At 41.9% G+C, this 17,914-nt stretch overlaps 1 protein-coding gene across 4 annotated transcripts in view; it reads left to right on the forward strand.

Annotated features, from left to right (window-relative positions):
* The window catches only part of CABIN1 (calcineurin binding protein 1), a 372,633-nt gene that overhangs the window by 91,749 nt on the left and 262,970 nt on the right, over window positions 1-17,914 (forward strand). For all 4 annotated transcript variants that reach the window (XM_073629206.1, XM_073629207.1, XM_073629208.1 and 1 more), the window contains exons 21-23: window positions 7,652-7,858; window positions 9,342-9,487; window positions 9,889-10,147. In XM_073629206.1, coding sequence (XP_073485307.1) covers window positions 7,652-7,858; window positions 9,342-9,487; window positions 9,889-10,147 — 612 coding nt within the window. The remainder of the gene's footprint in view (window positions 1-7,651; window positions 7,859-9,341; window positions 9,488-9,888; window positions 10,148-17,914) is intronic.

A 17,914-nucleotide genomic window follows, 5' to 3' on the forward strand; every position in this document is an offset into this window, starting at 1 on the left:
GTGTGTGTGTGTGTGTGTGTGTGTATATATATATATATATATATATATATATATATATATATATATATATATATATATACAGTGGCTTGCGAAAGTATTCGGCCCCCTTGAACTTTTCAACCTTTTGCCACATTTCAGGCTTCAAACATAAAGATATAAAATTTTTATTTTTTGTGAAGAATCACCAACAAGTGGGACACAATTGTGAAGTGGAACGAAATCTTTTGGATTTTTGAAACTTTTTTAACTAATAAAAAAATGAAAAGTGGGGCGTGCAAAATTATTCGGCCCCCTTGCGTTAATACTTTGTAGAGCCACCTTTTGCTGCGATTACAGCTGCAAGTCGCTTGGGGTATGTCTCTATCAGTTTTGCACATCGAAAGACTGAGATTCTTGCCCATTCTTCCTTGCAAAACAGCTCGAGCTCAGTGAGGTTGGATGGAGAGCATTTGTGAACAGCAGTTTTCAGCTCTTTCCACAGATTCTCGATTGGATTCAGGTCTGGACTTTGACTTGGCCATTCTAACACCTGGATACGTTTATTTGTGAACCATTCCTTTGTAGATTTTGCTGTATGTTTGGGATCATTGTCTTGTTGGAAGATAAATCTCCGTCCCAGTTTCAGGTCTTTTGCAGACTCCAACAGGTTTTCATCCAGAATGGTCCTGTATTTGGCTGCATCCATCTTCCCCTCAATTTTAACCATCTTCCCTGTCCCTGCTGAAGAAAAGCAGGCCCAAACCATGATGCTGCCACCACCATGTTTGACAGTGGGGATGGTGTGTTGAGTGTGATGAGCTGTGTTGCTTTTACGCCAAACATATCGTTTTGCATTGTGGCCAAAAAGTTCGATTTTGGTTTCATCGGACCAGAGCACCTTCTTCCACATGTTTGGTGTGTCTCCCAGGTGGCTTGTGGCAAACTTTAGACAAGACTTTTTATGGATATCTTTGAGAAATGGCTTTCTTCTTGCCACTCTTCCATAAAGGCCAGATTTGTGCAGTGTACTACTGATTGTTGTCCTATGGACAGACTCTCCCACCTCAGCTGTAGTTCTCTGCAGTTCATTCAGAGTGATCATGGGCCTCTTGGCTGCATCTCTGATCAGTCTTCTCCTTGTCTGAGCTGAAAGTTTAGAGGGACAGCCAGGTCTTGGTAGATTTGCAGTGGTCTGATACTCCTTCCATTTCAAAATGATCGCTTGCACAGTGCTCCTTGGGATGTTTAAAGCTTGGGAAATCTTTTTGTATCCAAATCTGGCTTTAAACTTCTCCACAACAGTATTACGGACCTGCCTGGTGTGTTCCTTGGTCTTCATGATGCTCTCTGCGCTTTCAACAGAACCCTGAGACTATCACAGAGCAGGTGTATTTATACAGAGACTTGATTACACACAGGTGGATTCTATTTATCACCATCAGTCATTTAGGACAACATTGGATCATTCAGAGATCCTCGCTGAACTTCTGGAGTGAGTTTGCTGCACTGAAAGTAAAGGGGCCGAATAATTTTGCACGCACCACTTTTCAGTTTTTTAATTGCTAAAAAAGTTTAAAATATCCAATAGATTTCGTTCCACTTCACAATTGTGTCCCACTTGTTGGTGATTCTTCACAAAAAATTAAAATTTTATATCCTTATGTTTGAAGCCTGAAAAGTTCAAGGGGGCCGAATACTTTCGCAAGCCACTGTGTATATATATATATATATATATATATATATATATATATATATATATATATATATATATATATATAATATATATATATATATATATATATATATATATATATATATATATATATAAATGTTTAGGGGGTTCTAAGTAATTTTCTAGCAAAAAATACGGATTTTAACGTGTAAGTAACAAATGTCAGAAATAGGCTTAGGTATGAAAGGGTTTTCACCATGGGCGCTCAAGTCCCGCAGAATGCCCAATTTAGCTAGAGTCCGGGCCCTGGTGCCTCAAACTCATGTCCACTGAGTTTACATTAAAACTATTTCCCCAGGAGTCGAGGGAATGACTTAAGATGAGTAAAAATAGAACAAGGAAAATAAGGGTAGAAGAGGGTAGGTAATGAAGAGTGACTCAACCGCTCCAGGCAGTTGCCCTCTCAGGTGACTCCTGTAGTACCATATGTATATTAAAATATATTAATATATATTAAAACCAGGATCCCATATTTTGTTGAAAAAGGTGATTTTATCATCCAGAATAGCCGAAAGGCATACATTGACCATGATCCACAACAAAGCCTTTAGCAATACAATGGAATTGTGGGGGCTTCCAAGATCTGGAAATAGAGATTCTTGCTACTACAAACATAAATGCTATTAATCTCCTCGTCTGTCCTAACGTCTCCTCCACTGGGCGACCCAGTAATGCCTGGGCTAAGTGAGTATGTGTAGATCTAAATTGATGAATGCTTCCGCAAATGTCCTAAAAAAAAAAAAAATTCGGCAAGATTTGGGGGACCTGCGTGAAAGCGTGACCAAGCACCAATTGGGGCTCTCTCGAGATGGGAACTGGGGGGCAGAGCTCAGACGCAAAGTCTTCCTCTGACTAAGATGTTTATGACTCCGGCTTCTCCTCTCCCCAGCTCTCTTTTCCTACCCCCCCCCGCCCGTCACTGTATGATTCCTCGTCAAAGCCTTATATTTTGATATATTGCTGTTACTCTCTATATGAATATTAATGTACTTTGTACCTTGCTGTTCTTCTTGTGGTTGTGTCTGATAAATAAAAACTTTTCTGTTAAAAAAAAAAAAAATTATGAATGTTTGCCAATTTGTCCCATAAGTTTAATGTGAAAGACAAGGTTGGGAATAAGATGGCATGTCTGTCTTTGGCCTGTTGCCACATCAAGTGGCTGATCAACCTTGTTAGATGGATGGATGATTCCAGTTTCATTTATAGGGGATGCTGTTTTTGATGAAATCTAATTAACTGGGCAAATTGTGCAGTGTAAAATATATTTTACAATGTACGCGTATTCACCCGAGATCTCTTATCTCCCCATATGAAGTTAAGCTGTTTCTGTTGAAATTTCCTAAGGTCCGACATTTATCGCCACCAGGATAGTTCTAAACTAGCATAATATCCTCAGTAAAATAATCATTTTTTATGGTGTACAGTTGGCCAAACCAAGATGGGGGATTCGTCCTCCAGTTGTTAAGATCCTTAGTAAGTTTTCATTATATTGGGGGGTCATTTTTTTGGTGCAAGGTATGTAAGGAAGAGGCTAAATGTATGCCCAAGTAAGGAAGGGCAATGGATTGCCGTTAAAAAAAAAAGGTATTTTGTATAGCTTGGACAACGTGGTTCTCCAAAGAAATGTTCAACACTAATGATTTGGAATGATTAACCTTAGGACCGGATATAGAAGAGAAGTGTTGCAGATGAGAGTATAAATTAGGATTTGAGATGATCTGGGAAGAGAGTAGCATTAGTATGTTGTCTGCAAACAAGGTGCATTTGTGTTCCCGATCCCCACAGTAGATACCTTGTATGTCAATGTTATTTCTGATCTTTATAGCTAAAGGTGCGCCAAATATTTTCAATTGGTGAAAGCCTCTGAAATGCAGGTAGGCCAGTTAAGCTCGTGTACTCTTCTACTATGAAACCATGTTGTTATAGATGCAGTTTGCATTTTAGCATTCTCCTGCTGAAATATGCAAGGCCTTCCCTGAAACAGATGTCGTCTAGATGGGAGGTATACTGCTCTAAAATTTGGATATATCTTTCAGCATTGATGGTGCTTTTCCAGATGTGAAAGCTTCCCATTCTATACAAACTAATGTACCCCATACTATCAGAGATGCAGGCTTTTGAACTGAGCTCTGATAACAAGCCAGAAGGTTTCTCTGCTCTTTAGTCCGTAGGACATGGTGCCCAAAAAAGAATGTAAAATTTAGATTCATATGACTACAGAACAGTTTTCCACTTTGCAACTGATCATTTGAAATGAGCTTTGGCCCAGAGAAGACAGTGGTGTTTCTGGATCATGTTCAGATATGGTTTCTTCTTTGCATAATAGATCTTGATCTTGCATTTTTGGTGGCACGGCGAGCTGTGTTCACAGATGGTGATTTTTGAAAGTATTCCTGAGCCTATGCAGTGATGTCCATCACAGAATCATGCCTATTTTTAATGCAGTGCTGCCTGGGGGCCTGAAGATCATGGGTGTCCAATATTGCATTTCGTCCTTGTCCCTTGTACACAGATATTTCTTCAGATTCTCTGAATCTTGTCACAATATGTACTATAGATGATTACATATTTAAAGTCTTTGCAATTTTACGTTGTGGAACATTTTTTGGAAATTGTTCGATAGTGTTTAGACAGAGCTTTTCACAGATTGGTAAACCTCAGCCCATCTTTACTCCTGAGACACTCTGACTCTCTAAGATGCTCTTTTTATACCCAGTCATGTTACTGAACTATTGCAAATTAATCTAATTGGTTGCAGAATGTTCATCCATCACTTGTTAGTGTTTTGCCTGCTTTTTGTTGCCCTGTCCCAACTTTTTGGAGACTTGTTGCTGCCATCAATTTAAAAATTACCTTATTTATTTAAATTATACACTTTCTGAGTTTAATCATTTGATATATTTTCTATTGTGAATAAAATATGGGTTTATGAGATATTCAAATCATTGCATTCTGTTTTTATGTAGAGTTTACACATTGTCCCACCTTTTTTGGAATTGGGGTTGTAGAATCCTTCAAGGCATTTACTAAGAAGCTCAGGACACTCAGAATATCTTCTAGAAGCTGCCAAAGGCAGATTCTCTAGAATGAGTATCTGCTTCACCCAGACCTTAAGGACTTTGCATACTCTTAAAGCAGCCTTCAGGTAGCTGCAACTTTAGTTTAATGCAACCCATCCACCAGGAAGCCCATTGCTGTCTTCTGTGTCAGAGACAACCATGGACCCTGAGGTTCTTCCTGAGAAGACTCATCTACAGGGGATTCCTGATTCCCAATGGCTTCCACTTCTTCCTCCTCCTCCTCCAGAGGATTTTCCTTCAATGCCTCTTCCTCCTGCAAAAGGGGAGGAGAGTGCCCATGTTTGCATTTCAGACGTTTTGGGGCTAGTGGGAACTCCGAACTAATCTCGTAGTCTAGAAATGGCTGCAGACGATTCATTCCTTGACAAAAAAGAAGAGGAGGATTGTGCCCCTGAAACAGTGGAGACACTAGATAAGGGCAGGCATTTAGAGCTAATCTGGCCCATAGGGAGTCATTATAGCACAAACTTTGCAGGGTGAAATGTCATACCTGGTGAAGGAATCTGGGAGCTCCCACTGGTCTTCCTCATTTCTCTGCCTGCAAGAAGCAATAGCTTGCTGAGAAATGAAAGGCCTGCAACCCAGCTGGAAGTGGCCACTTAGCTGAGTGGAGTGTTGGCCTATGCCAAAATACTAAAGAGACAGAAACCCCAAAAAATAGCACATGGCCCTGTACTTGCTGTGCCCCAATGGTGAGAAGATAGCTCAGCTAGTGGTCATGGAAGGCAAGATGGCTAAAAAGTCAGACAGATACTGTTGAGCAGTGCAGGCAAGAATCCCTGTATAAGTAAATGGGACACAAAATGGCTGACCTCTCCTGTGCCCTAAAACACCACACACAAGGGAACACGCTGTATGTCAGAGATCTCTGCCCACAGCATCAATTGCTGAATATCAGCTATAGCTGGGAGGAGTTGTGCCTGGGCGGGGACTCCAGTCCTTTTTTTGGCCATAGTCCTGAATGTAGAAGCATAATGTAGTAATGACTATTACCAATGGATACCAGCTTGATGGATTTGGGCAGAGTTTGGGACCCACTTTCGGTACAGGGAACCTGATCACTGCAGGAAAGGGCAATTTTTCTTGCTCTCCTGCATTGGTCGACACTTCTGAAGGGTCTCACTGTAAGGGTTCAATCGGACACCACGGTAGTGGCATCCATAAATCCTCACCAAGAGTCAGGTAACCCGGCAGGAAGTGGATCTCATCCTGTCTTGGACAGATCTTTGTATTCTTGTTCTGTCTGCCGTTCACATTCCAGGAGTGGTAAATTGGCAAGCAGATTCTCTCAGCCATCAACAATTATCTTTGGGAGAGTGGGCCCTTCAACAGGAGGAGTTCAAGGAACTCTGTCAATGGTAGAGCACTCTGGATGTGGACTTTCTGGCATCCAGGTTCAATGCAAAACTGGACAGGTTTGTCTTCAGGACCGGGGATCCAGGTGTTTGCGGTGGATCCTCTGGCGACACTCTAATATATATCTTTCCACTGTTGCAGGTTCTACCTCGACTGCTTTGCAGAATTTTGGTAGAATTCCTATGATTTTAGTTGCCCCAGCTTGGCCTAGAAGATTGTACTTTCCCTGTATTGAGAACATGTCATTGGACAGTCCTTGGGTCCTTCCGGATTGTCGCGTCAGATGGTCATGACAATCATGGCCCAGTCCTTCATCCTTCTTTACAGTCACTGACTTTAATGGCATGGCCATTAGAAGCCAGTCATGAGAGACAAGAATCTCTGATTTTGTTGTTCCTGCCCTTCTAAAGGCTAGAAAGGTGACTTCTAGGAAGATTTACCACAGGAATTGGAAATCTTATATTGCTTTTTTGTTAGGCTAGGCGTTTTCACCCTAGTCTTGGGTTGTATCTTGGCCTTCCTCCAAGTGGCAGTTGATGTGTTACTGGCCTTGACTACATTCCACAGTCAGATTTTGGCCCTGTCTTTCTTTTTTTTTTTTCTTGGTAGGAGACTGAAATGATAAGGTTGGCCTCTCTTTATATCTTCACCCCGCGCACTACTGGAAGTGGGATAATGCCAGGGGACAGGAGAAACAAGAGTGTCAGTAGATGTTGATAGCAGAACCCTGGATTGGAGGTGCGGGAGATCCAGTAGAACATCTGGTCAGGAACAGCTGAACAGCGAGAAGAACCAGTGGAGGTTAAAGGGGAACTCTGGTTATACTGTAGATTTGGGAGACAGAGTCCACTAATGCTCCCCATGAGCTTGCGACAGGAAGGACTGCAGCCGATGCTAAGTGCAGCCAGTGCAGGCACTGTAATAGCGTGGAGCCAAATCGGAGGCAGAAGGAAAGTCATAAAGGAAGCCAAGGTCTGTAGCAAGGTACAGAATCCTAAGCCGAGGCAGAGTCATGGATGTAACCAAGGTCAGGGAATTGTAAGCAGCAATATAGGCAGAACCCAAGATCAGGTCAGAGGCAAGCCAGTCAGTATCAGGATATATTCAGAGCACGATCAAGGCACAGCATATAGCTAAAGACCAGTCAGGACTGACACTGGATTAAAACATCCTTTAGATAGGCCATCTGGCGCCAACATGTGACTGTGGACGTGATCTTGCGTATGCGCTCTCAGCCACTCTGTAGGATCTCAGTTTGGTACTTTCTGCCTTACAATAATAACAGGTAATCCAAAAATCCTACTTTTACAGTGATTACTTTTTTTCATATTTTTTTTGTATTTAGGGAGCATTGGGGACACCTTAGGGCTATCTGCAAACATGTCAATTTGTTCTCAGGGTGGTGTAGAAATATACTGTTCTTTTGTTATTTTTAGCCTCAGTTGAGGGTGCCTAACAAATCTTTCAGCTTGGTAACTGTGTAACTCTCTTTTTTTTCCTGTAGGTGGAGTTGCTCTGGGAAGATGCACTTATTTTGTTCGAGTACTTCAAACCAAAGACTCTACCAGAATTTGATAGCTACAAAACCAGTACAGTCTCTGCTGATCTAGCAAACCTGCTAAAGAAGATGGCCACAATTGTACCTCCATCTGATAAGCCTAAATTGAGTATGGACATTGTCTCTGCTTACATTGATGGCACAAGTAACAAGGTATGGAAACTTAATTTCTTGTTATGTTTGTGTCCCAGTTACACTATACAACCGCCGGATCTTTTACATGTGGTGGAGGGTGGTCCACCACCCCCTACCGCTGCCTGCTGCCACCTGCCACCTTCCCCAACTCTCCCATTCCACCGGGCAGCCCAAGACTAAAACTGGCAGTCAGAGAGGCACACCATAGAGATGAAGGAGGAACTTTCGTTCCCCGATCATCTCAATGGTGTATAAAACCAGAAGTGCAAGGATTTTGCCACTTTGTTTGGGTTTGTTAACGAGCCTTTACCGGCTTGTAAAGCATCTGATCAAACCAATCTCAGTTTGATCAGATGCTTTTGAGGGCAGAGGAGAGACCTGGGGTCTCCAGATCTCTCAGTAAAGAGGACCTATCAAGGCCCATGCTGTTCATCTCTTGTGATAGCAGTAAAGTGATCAAAAAATGTAAATAGCCAGTGTCAAAAACAAAGTAAAATAAAATGAATAATAATAATAAAAATGTAAAACGCCCCTGTTTCTCTGCGCTCATGTGCAAATAAATATGTAGGTCCTGCACACATATGTAAATGGTGATCGCACCACAAATGTGAGGTATTGCCACGAATTTCAGAGTGAGTAATAATTCTAGCACCAGACCTCCTGTGTAATTCTAAACTGGTAACCTATGGAGATTTTTAGGTACCGTAGTTTATCGCCATTCCATTGGCGTGCGCAATGTTAAAAGTTCACTTTTGGGAATATGTTACATATTTCACTTGTTTTTAGCGTTGAACATGTAATATGTTTCCAATGCTGCAACCACTGCCCGATTTACCCCCACACCCCAGCTGATCGCTGGTGTAATGCTTAAGGCTCCAAAAAAAAATTATTATAATAATAAATGCACATTTTTTTTTACCTGCAAAAAAAATGTGCATTTATTTGTTTATTTATTTGTTAAAGTGAACTTACCCTTTAAAGTATGACATGTTGGGTATCTATTTACTTGGCATAACATCATCTTTTATATTTTGTCAAATAATTAGGTATTTTATTGTGTTTGTGTTCACTAAAATTCATTAAAGTGCAATTCTTCCCCAAAAATTGCATTTGAAAAACCGCAAATAGCGTGTGACATAAAATATTGCAACAACAATTTTGCCTTCAGAAAATATGTCATGTTTGGGGGTTCCAAGTAATTATCTAGAAAACAAAAATGCAGATAAATGTGAGAATTGTCAAAATTAGCTTGGGCAGCAAGTGGTTAAAGTTTTATCAAGCACAAAAATGCAGATTTTAGCATTTGTGCGAAAATAAAAAAAAATTCTGTGGTAGAAAAGTGGTCCTAACTTTCTTTGTTTTTCTTTTTTACATGACAACACAAAATAAGCACATCATGTCAGCCCTGCTTATTTCATTGCTAATGGATTACAACATTGTTAGGGTTTACATACACTTTAATAATGGTAATCCTTTTACTAGCATGTGCCATTTCTTTTAGGTGCCAGCTCTTCCAGAAGGTGCAGATGATTCCCCTGAAGTACTGAATGAAATATATTACCTTCTTGCTGATTATCATTTTAAAAATAAGGAGCAGTCCAAAGCCATTAAATTCTACATGCACGATATCTGCATCTGTCCCAACAGGTGTGTCTACAAATCATTACAGTTTTACAGATATCTTGTCTGACTTTGTGTTAAGCACCCAGAAATGCTTGGGCTCCATTCACACTAGTGTGACATGTCATGCGAATTTGAACACACAAAGTTGCATGCCAAGTCGCAGCCCATTGATTTCTATGGCCTGCATTTTAATCTAGGTGACTTAGTCGCAGTGACTTTGAAAAGGTTCCTGCACTACTTTAATGGGACTTTCTTTTAGTGCAAAAGAGTGTAAAGTCTCATGAATATCACACTCAAAATCGTGCGACTTTGGAATTGCACTAATGTGAACGGAGTCTCAATCCCTGTTTCCTTGTCACTTTGTTTTTTGGAGTTGGCCTTTTAATACCTCCTCCCTTCATCCTTTCCTTTCACTGTGCCCACAGATTTGATTCCTGGGCTGGCATGGCCCTAGCAAGAGCAAGCCGCATCCAGGACAAACTAAATTCTAATGATATGAAGAGTGGCTTCATATGGAAACATGCCACTGCTGTGTTAAACTGCTTTAAGCGAGCCCTGGAAATTGACAAATCGAATCTGTCCTTATGGATCGAGTATGGCACCATGTCCTATACTCTGCACTCTTTTGCTTCCCGTCAGCTGAAACAGTTGATCAAAGAGTTCCCTCCAGAGGTGGTGGCGCAGGTAAGATGCTTCATCATGTCATTAGACATGTTTGACTGTATTGAAGTATGCAGTTTGTGGATTTTTTTCTCTGGTGACTATTAATATATTAAATTTACAGAACCCTTGACTAACAAATGGTGAAATAAAACCTTTTGTGGAATAAACTACCTAGTGTGTAGTGAGTTTTCATACAGTCTGGGCATTCTCTTAGGAATTGAGAGAGAGGAACAATAATCGTAATCACCGTGCTTCATTGTTGAGTCCATATTATAAGGGATATTAGCTATGCAGTTTTTAACATATACAGTATTTGAAGATAATTCCAATGAATTGCTTTTTTACAGAAGTCTTTTTCTGCATATTGTACTCCGTTCGAGTGAACCTTTAGCCAGACTTTGCCATTTAAAGTGGTACTAAACCTCAGACATGAAATATGAACAAAGCATATCCCTCCTATAGTATGCACTTGTCTCAATTAAAAGCACTAAGTGTCATTTCTGTCTGCTGCTTCATTCCACTTCTATCAGCATGAATCACTGCTGACAAGTTTTGCAGACAACAAGAAAAAAATGGTGACAGGGGAGGGAGCTCCAGCAGATAGCCAGCCAAACACTCTACCTGTGAGCTATGTGAATCCCTTCCTTTCAATCAGCTCCCAGACCTTTCCTCACTGAGCTCTGCAGAGTGTAACTTCAGCTTTCCACCCCCTTTTTTTGAACTCTCAGAAGCATTATTAATTCTGGACTTTGAACAGATGTAGAGAAGAGAAGACTGCAGATAGATAGGTACAACTTATGTAGGCTGATTTATTTAATCTCTATGTATTACCTTAGGATAATCCCTTCACAGGATAAATGTAACATATGTTTAACAAACAGTAAGACTTAGTTTACTTTACACTTACTTAAGCTACAAAGTCAGCTGGATTGGAGTATATACATGCTGCTGCAATGCAATGCTTTGCAGTGCCACAAAAATTATCCCCTCATCACATTCACTAGGCAGTACTGCAGTTAAAGCAGTTCCACCCGTTTTTTAGTTTATTAAAAGTCAGCAGCTACAAAAAGCATAGCTGCTGACTTTTAATAAACCGACACTTACCTGCCCCACAGTCCAGCGATGTGGCTGCCCGGAGGCTAGCTCCTCTCCCTCTCCTCGGCGCCGTCATGGTAACTGTGGGCACATAGCCATAACAGCATACAATGGAAAAGGTCGACCCCTATATTGCTACAGGGATCAAATAGTGGCTACTTGAAGCAACAATAAGTCAACACCAGGGTATGTATATATAAAAAACAATAATATTTATTAATTTAAAACTGCTTCAACATGCATCAAATGCATCCATATGCAGGGCTTGTAGCTCATGCACAAGATGTGCACCACCAGGTGCAGCAATAGAACACTGTCCTGGTGGGCACTGTGGTCAGTGAATAATCATCAAACAAAAGGAAAAACCACATAAACCAGAACACATAACAAGACAACAAACAAGTGACACATATATGACACAAACACAACACAGACAGTCCGGACGCCGGCTTGATGCCTTTCACAGTGAGGCTGGATAACAATACCCCAGTGTTACTACCATGAATACCCCAATTGGGTAGGAGACATGGGGATACACACCGTGTGTTGTATCAGACTAGGGTATTTCCAGTGTCACTGTGAAGACTCCCCCAGGAAAAACTAATGGCTATTGATGATACTGGTGAACGGGGGCTAATTGAGCATATGTTGCTGGGTAAGGGGTACTGACGCCCAAGTGTAACTGGAATCAATGGACTGTTCCCTGTCACAGATTCCAGAGGCTCTCCCCAAAGGCCCTCACAAGATATAGCGTGCAACAGCTGATAGCTGTAGTTGCCTCTTAGTTCACCAGCTAATTAATTCAAGCACACAAAGCAGTCCAATCTCCCCGCTGGAACATCAATCAGTCCATTATTTAATCATACAATGATGTAAACATGTGTCACTGGGCATGATGTGCCCTTAGTGCTGGTATGGGCTGATGCTGCACCCGCAGGTACAGTTGGACAAGTGTCTATAAGCAAAAGTAACAAGTGGAGACTGAGGGGGGTTAAATGGAAGCAGGATCTACATTACCACCCAATCGGTCAGCATGCGCGGATCACTTTGTTGATGTCTTGATCCCCTTCACCACACTTTGGAGTTATCCTTAATGCTTGTGTATGGTGGTGCTGTCTTTGCTTATAGCTGTACCTTCGTTGGAGGCGCGGGGTTGGTGGAATGAATCCACCGTGGCTCCAATATGGCAGTGAAGCAAAGGGACCGGTAAGGGTGCTCTTCCACTCTGTTTCCCCGACACTCGTCTCCTGCTCCGTGACGATAACCAATGGGGGAGTAGTAGGCGTGTCGTCCGGCCGGCGTCACGTGACCGCTGTGACGTCAACGCGTTTTGCTTGACCAATCAGCGTAGCTTCGTCTGGACTAGGCGTGTTTAGGAGCTGTTATCCTTTTAAAGGTATCCTCATTGTTATAGCTCCGCCCATAGTTGTCATCAACCTTATGAGTCCGGGCAGTGCCTCCGCCTCCTGATTGAGATGATTCACCTGCATATACAGAGCGCACGAATAGGAACCCTTCACCCTCCATCTATTCTATTCATGCCTTTTTAAAGGAGTATTGTTCACAGAGTTCAAAGTCCTTCATTTCATTCTTTGACAGAGCCTGTTCATAGTTGGTATAGGCTAATGATGGTTACAATCAACAACTATTACTATTACATTATTCTATTTAGTACCGTTTGTGCTCATTCATTTGCAGATAAGCACATCGGACTATTTCTGGAGGTATTTCAAATTCTATCCATTCTTTTGTTTAAAGGGACACTCTCAGAGGACCACAGAGAAGACAGGACTTACATAGAGGATATCGACTGCACCATAACAAAAGACATGTAAAGATGCAAATATGCAAAGAAGCAAAAAATGCAAAAGTGCAACACAGGCATAGACACACAATATTATTCCAGTCTAAACCATATAAATTGAATCATATAGGTCAAACTGCAATCATCAACCTGTAGTCATTATGGATCATATAGTGAGGGGGGCAAACAGGTCATTTGGGCCTATCCTACATATATAGGTGGGCAGCGTACTGGTTGTAGTGTATGCTTATTAAAGAGGAAAAGAGCTTCTGGGCTGTGATGATAAAAATATATATAGTTTAATTAATGAGTTCCAGATAATAAGATATAAATCAGGAACTGTAAATTAACATATATTCGGTAACAGTACATCCCCATCCCATTTTGTGGGAAGTTATTGCATGCTGAATAATTGAATAATTTTCTTCTTTTTGGTTACATAGCCATAACAGCTTATGGCTTCACGGCCTGGCCGCCTAGGGGGCAGGAAGTGGGACAGGAAGTCCCACGAAAAAAGGGTACACACTCCCCCCCCACTTTTGGGTGGAACTCCACTTTACATTCAGCATATTCAAGTGGAAGGAACTATGCCCAACCGCAAGCCAAAGGCTAGGCTAGCATTTGCAGAATGGTATCCCTATTCAAAAAGTCAGATCAGCTGTGAAAAAAACATGCATTCATGAGATGACAGTATCGCCTTTTAAATGCCTGTCACCATGGATTGCCCTTCAAAGAGCGATGCATGTGTAAAGGTGCCCTAAAACAAGCCATCATTTGCATCTGTAGTTATAGGCATTGTGGAGAAGGTATTCTTGGAGGTCCCTTTATATCCTCTGGCAGAAGAATCTTGGCAGCCTCACAGTCTTTTAACTGAAACTTAGAAATTGGCTACAGAGGCCAGTGCTGACTTTTAGGCTACATGCCCACGGACGTTTTAAAAAACGAGCTGCAAAGCTAGTACCAACGGCAGGAAAAAAGGGGCGTTAAAAACGCGTTTTTTTTTTCACGTTTTGCATTGGCGTCAATGCCTGTTTAGTCACGCTAGCTTTCAGCCACGTTTCTCTGTCTCTATTCAAAATCAATGGTTCCCTATGGAAGCCCATTGATTTGAATAGAAGTCGGATCACGATGATCCGACTTTCGGTGCGACTTGTGTGCTGAGAATCTTGCAGGGGAACCCTGACAAAATTTTGCGTGAGGTTCCCCCCAAGATCCATACCAGACCCTTATCCGAGCATGCAGCCCGGCAGGTCAGGAAAGGGGGGGTGAGCGAGCGCCTCCTCCCGGACCATATCAGGCCGCATGCCCTCAACATGGGGGGTGGGTACTTTGGGGTGGGTGGGGCCCCTGCGCCCCCCCGCCCCACCTTAAGTACCTTGTCCCCATGTTGATGAGGACAAGGGCCTCTTCCCGACAACCCTTGCCTGGTGGTTGTCGAGGTCTGCGGGCGGGGACTTATCGTGATATGGAAGCCACCTTTAACAAGGGGCCCCCAGATCACGGCCCCCCACCCTAAGTGAATGAGTATGGGGTACATCGTACTCCTACCCATTCACCTAATTAAAAAAGTGTCAAAAGTAAACACACTACACAGGTTTTTAAGTATTTTATTAAAGCAGCTCCGGTTCTTCTCCTATCTCTTCTGCTCTTTTGCTGGATCTTCTCCTCTCTCTTCTGCCCCTCTCTTCTGCTCTTTTGCTGGGTCTTCTGCTCTTTTGCTGGGTCTTCTCCCCTCTCCGGTTCTTCTCCTCTCTCTTCTGCTCTTTTGCTGGGTCTTCTCCCCTCTCCGGTTCTTCTCCTCTCTCTTCTGCTCTTTTGCTGGGTCTTCTCCCCTCTCCGGTTCTTCTCCTCTCTCTTCTGCTCTTTTGCTGGGTCTTCTCCTCTCTCTTCTGCCCCTCTCTTCTGCTCCTTTGCTGGGTTTTCTCCCATCTCCGGTTCTTTTCCTCTCTCTCCACTATCTTCTGCTCTTTTGCTGGGCCTTTTCCCTCTGTTCTTCTTCCGATGTTGACTCAACGCGATCTCCCGGTGTAATGCTGGGTCCGCCGTGTGCAATGACTTATATTGGCATGGGGCGGGGCCACCCGATGAAGTAAGCCGGAGGACACGCCCCTTGTGACGTCACCGCCCATCATGCCCTTTCATTTCGCTCTGAGGGGCGGAGTGAAACACATTGGGGGCGTGGCCTGGCAGGAGCCCAAGCTGAGACTGCCATTCATTCCAATACCAGTGGGTCTGCATTGATGTGTGGCTTCATGGAATCCATCCTTTGCTCAACAGTTGTTTCAGCCAAGACAAGCTCCTTCCCTGGCCAGTGGTGGACACAGGATTGCTTTCCCTTGTAGCCTGAGCGGCACACATTTTCCTTTACTGGTTCACATTGTGTTTGGCGGTCAGAGTGTTCACTCGATCGGGAGCCCATCTTAACAGCTTTTGATCATAACTAGAGACCAGGAGCTCTCGGTGACAGCTTGGTCACTGTGCTGAGAGTATGCAGCAAGCACATTCTCGGCACAGCAACCTCAGTCACCATGGACATACAGTATATGTGTGGCATGTGGGTGTTAAGGCCCACCCTTTTGTCAACGCACTAAGGCTTCAGGTGGTCAGCAGAAGGTTAACAGTTTTCTGCTCAATGTTTTAAGCTATAAAATGCTGAGGGGTTAATACTGCTTTGATGTCCATTGTCTGGGCATAGGTGCACTTTAACCATAGACCCTAGGTATGATACTTACTTCCAAAAGACTCCATCAAAGTTTTTTTTTTGCCAACAACTCCTAGCTGCAGTCGCTGTTGTCAAAAATGAAACTTCTGATCAGTGTTTGTAAACACTGTTCAGAGTCTGTGATTCAGAAATACAATATAACATCTATTTATTTACTCTATTTAATTCATATGAAGCTTAAAAGGCTGACCTTTGATTAAAGAACCCTTAAGTCTCTTGCACACTGCAGCTTGAAAAAGCTCAGTAGAGCTTTTTTGTTTTTACTGAGCTAAAATACAGCCCATTAATTGTAATGTGTCTATGCACACACGCACGTAAACAAGTGTTTCTTCAGTAAAAAAGAAAAAAGATGCTTTTTTGGTCAGAAATTTACGCCTCCTGCGTTTTTGTTTTTTTTGTTCTTATTTTTTCAATTCTATTTTTGTAAACATTATTATTTAAACTTTTTGATACTTTCCAGAGTCATAATTTAATGGTCATTATATAAGGTCCCAATTACAGTTGATACCTTTTTGTTTACAGTAACGCAAGTTTTTTTAATAATGAATACTGATGAAATTTTAAAAAGTGCATTTAAAGTGGTTAAAGTGCATTAAAGTGGTTGTAAAGCCTTACATATACCCAGTTAAGTATCTGGCCTCAGGTAACACACAGAGATTAAACAAATCTTCCTATGTAAGTTGTACCTGTTTATCTGCAGCAATTTCTTCTTTAGATTGTTCTAAAAACGCCCAGATCAAAGGGTTTTTTTCTTCTCAGCTCTGGCAATAGGGGTGGGAGAGCTGACATCACACAAACTACAGAGCACAGAGTTCCCCGATATCTGACAGAACATTCGAGGAAGGGGACATACCCCCCCCCCTATACAGGCTTACAGGCTCATACAAAAATACAGCGCTAAGGCAATGTGTCACCTGCTGTGTGCCAGAGGGTGTGGGCCATCTCCTGGGATGCTGTTGTGTTGGGAAAAACTATCAGAAGTGACTGTTGACAGAGAAAGAAGCTACACTCCGTGCTTTGGATTCAGGCTAGTATAAACACTAGTGGGATGTTCTGTGTTAGTTTTTCATGTCTGAGGTTTACAACCGCTCTAAAAAATTTTTGTTTTGTTATTTGTTTAAGATCATTGTTTATAGATTGCATAGAAAATAAAATAATTTCTTTCTTGTTCATTGAGGAAAACAAAGTTTTTAACCTTCGAGTTATACTGCTGTCTACAGGATAATTGGGACACTGGCACACAAAAAAACTGTAGGCCAGCTCAGGATACCCCCTACTACTACCAGTGTACCCTCAGATTTTTGCTTATGTCCTGGTAGTATATACATCTTTTCTTCAGTTCTGCTAGTAAAAGTTTAACCTAATTTTACTGGCACTTTTTTTTTTCTTTAAACATTTTTCTTCAATTTAGGACTTTTCTCTACATCATTGTTAGGACTGGTCTCTTAAATTGGACCAGCCAGGCATGTAAATCTTTAACCCTTTGTTGGGAAAGGCAATCCTTCTCATCTAGTTTACAAATGATAATGAAATTTGCCAGCACATTACAGACTGGGTTTATTATAGCAAACGCAAGTCCCCAGGCTCCTCATAAACAGGGAGCACTAATATTGGCCATACATCATGAAATTTTTAATCCGGTTCCTAATGACCTGTCTATAATTTGCTCTGAAAGGCCCTGCCACCACCCCCTACCTGGCATCCTTTGATTGAAAAATCAAAGGAACTAGATGGAGAATTTTTTTGGATGAACAGCTGCTGCATCCAATTGGATGCAGCTGCTGAATCTGAGGTGACGCTTGTGATTTTGTTACTAATCTTACTAAAAATGCTGTAATAAACGGGAGACCACTTCTGCCTTTCATGTCTGGAGGGACCCCTGGGGATGCACCATTTGATATTGATAGTTGCTGTTTGAAGATTTGTTCTGGATTACTGATCTCCTGTACATTAGGATCTGGCGCACCCTACTAAGTGATTTATGATGTGTTATCACTCTGTTAGACCATATAATTGATTAAATATTCTACCCTTTCCTCCCTGAATTTCCCTGTATGAGATAAAGGAGTTCCATTGGCTGGTTTCAGCGTATTAGCAGTTGGTGTATTTTCAAGAACAAGTGCTGAGGATTTCACTAATCTGATCTTATTCACATGTACTCCTGAAG

This window comes from Aquarana catesbeiana, linkage group LG01 (assembly GCF_042186555.1).
Source record: "Aquarana catesbeiana isolate 2022-GZ linkage group LG01, ASM4218655v1, whole genome shotgun sequence".
Classification (NCBI taxonomy): domain Eukaryota; kingdom Metazoa; phylum Chordata; class Amphibia; order Anura; family Ranidae; genus Aquarana; species Aquarana catesbeiana.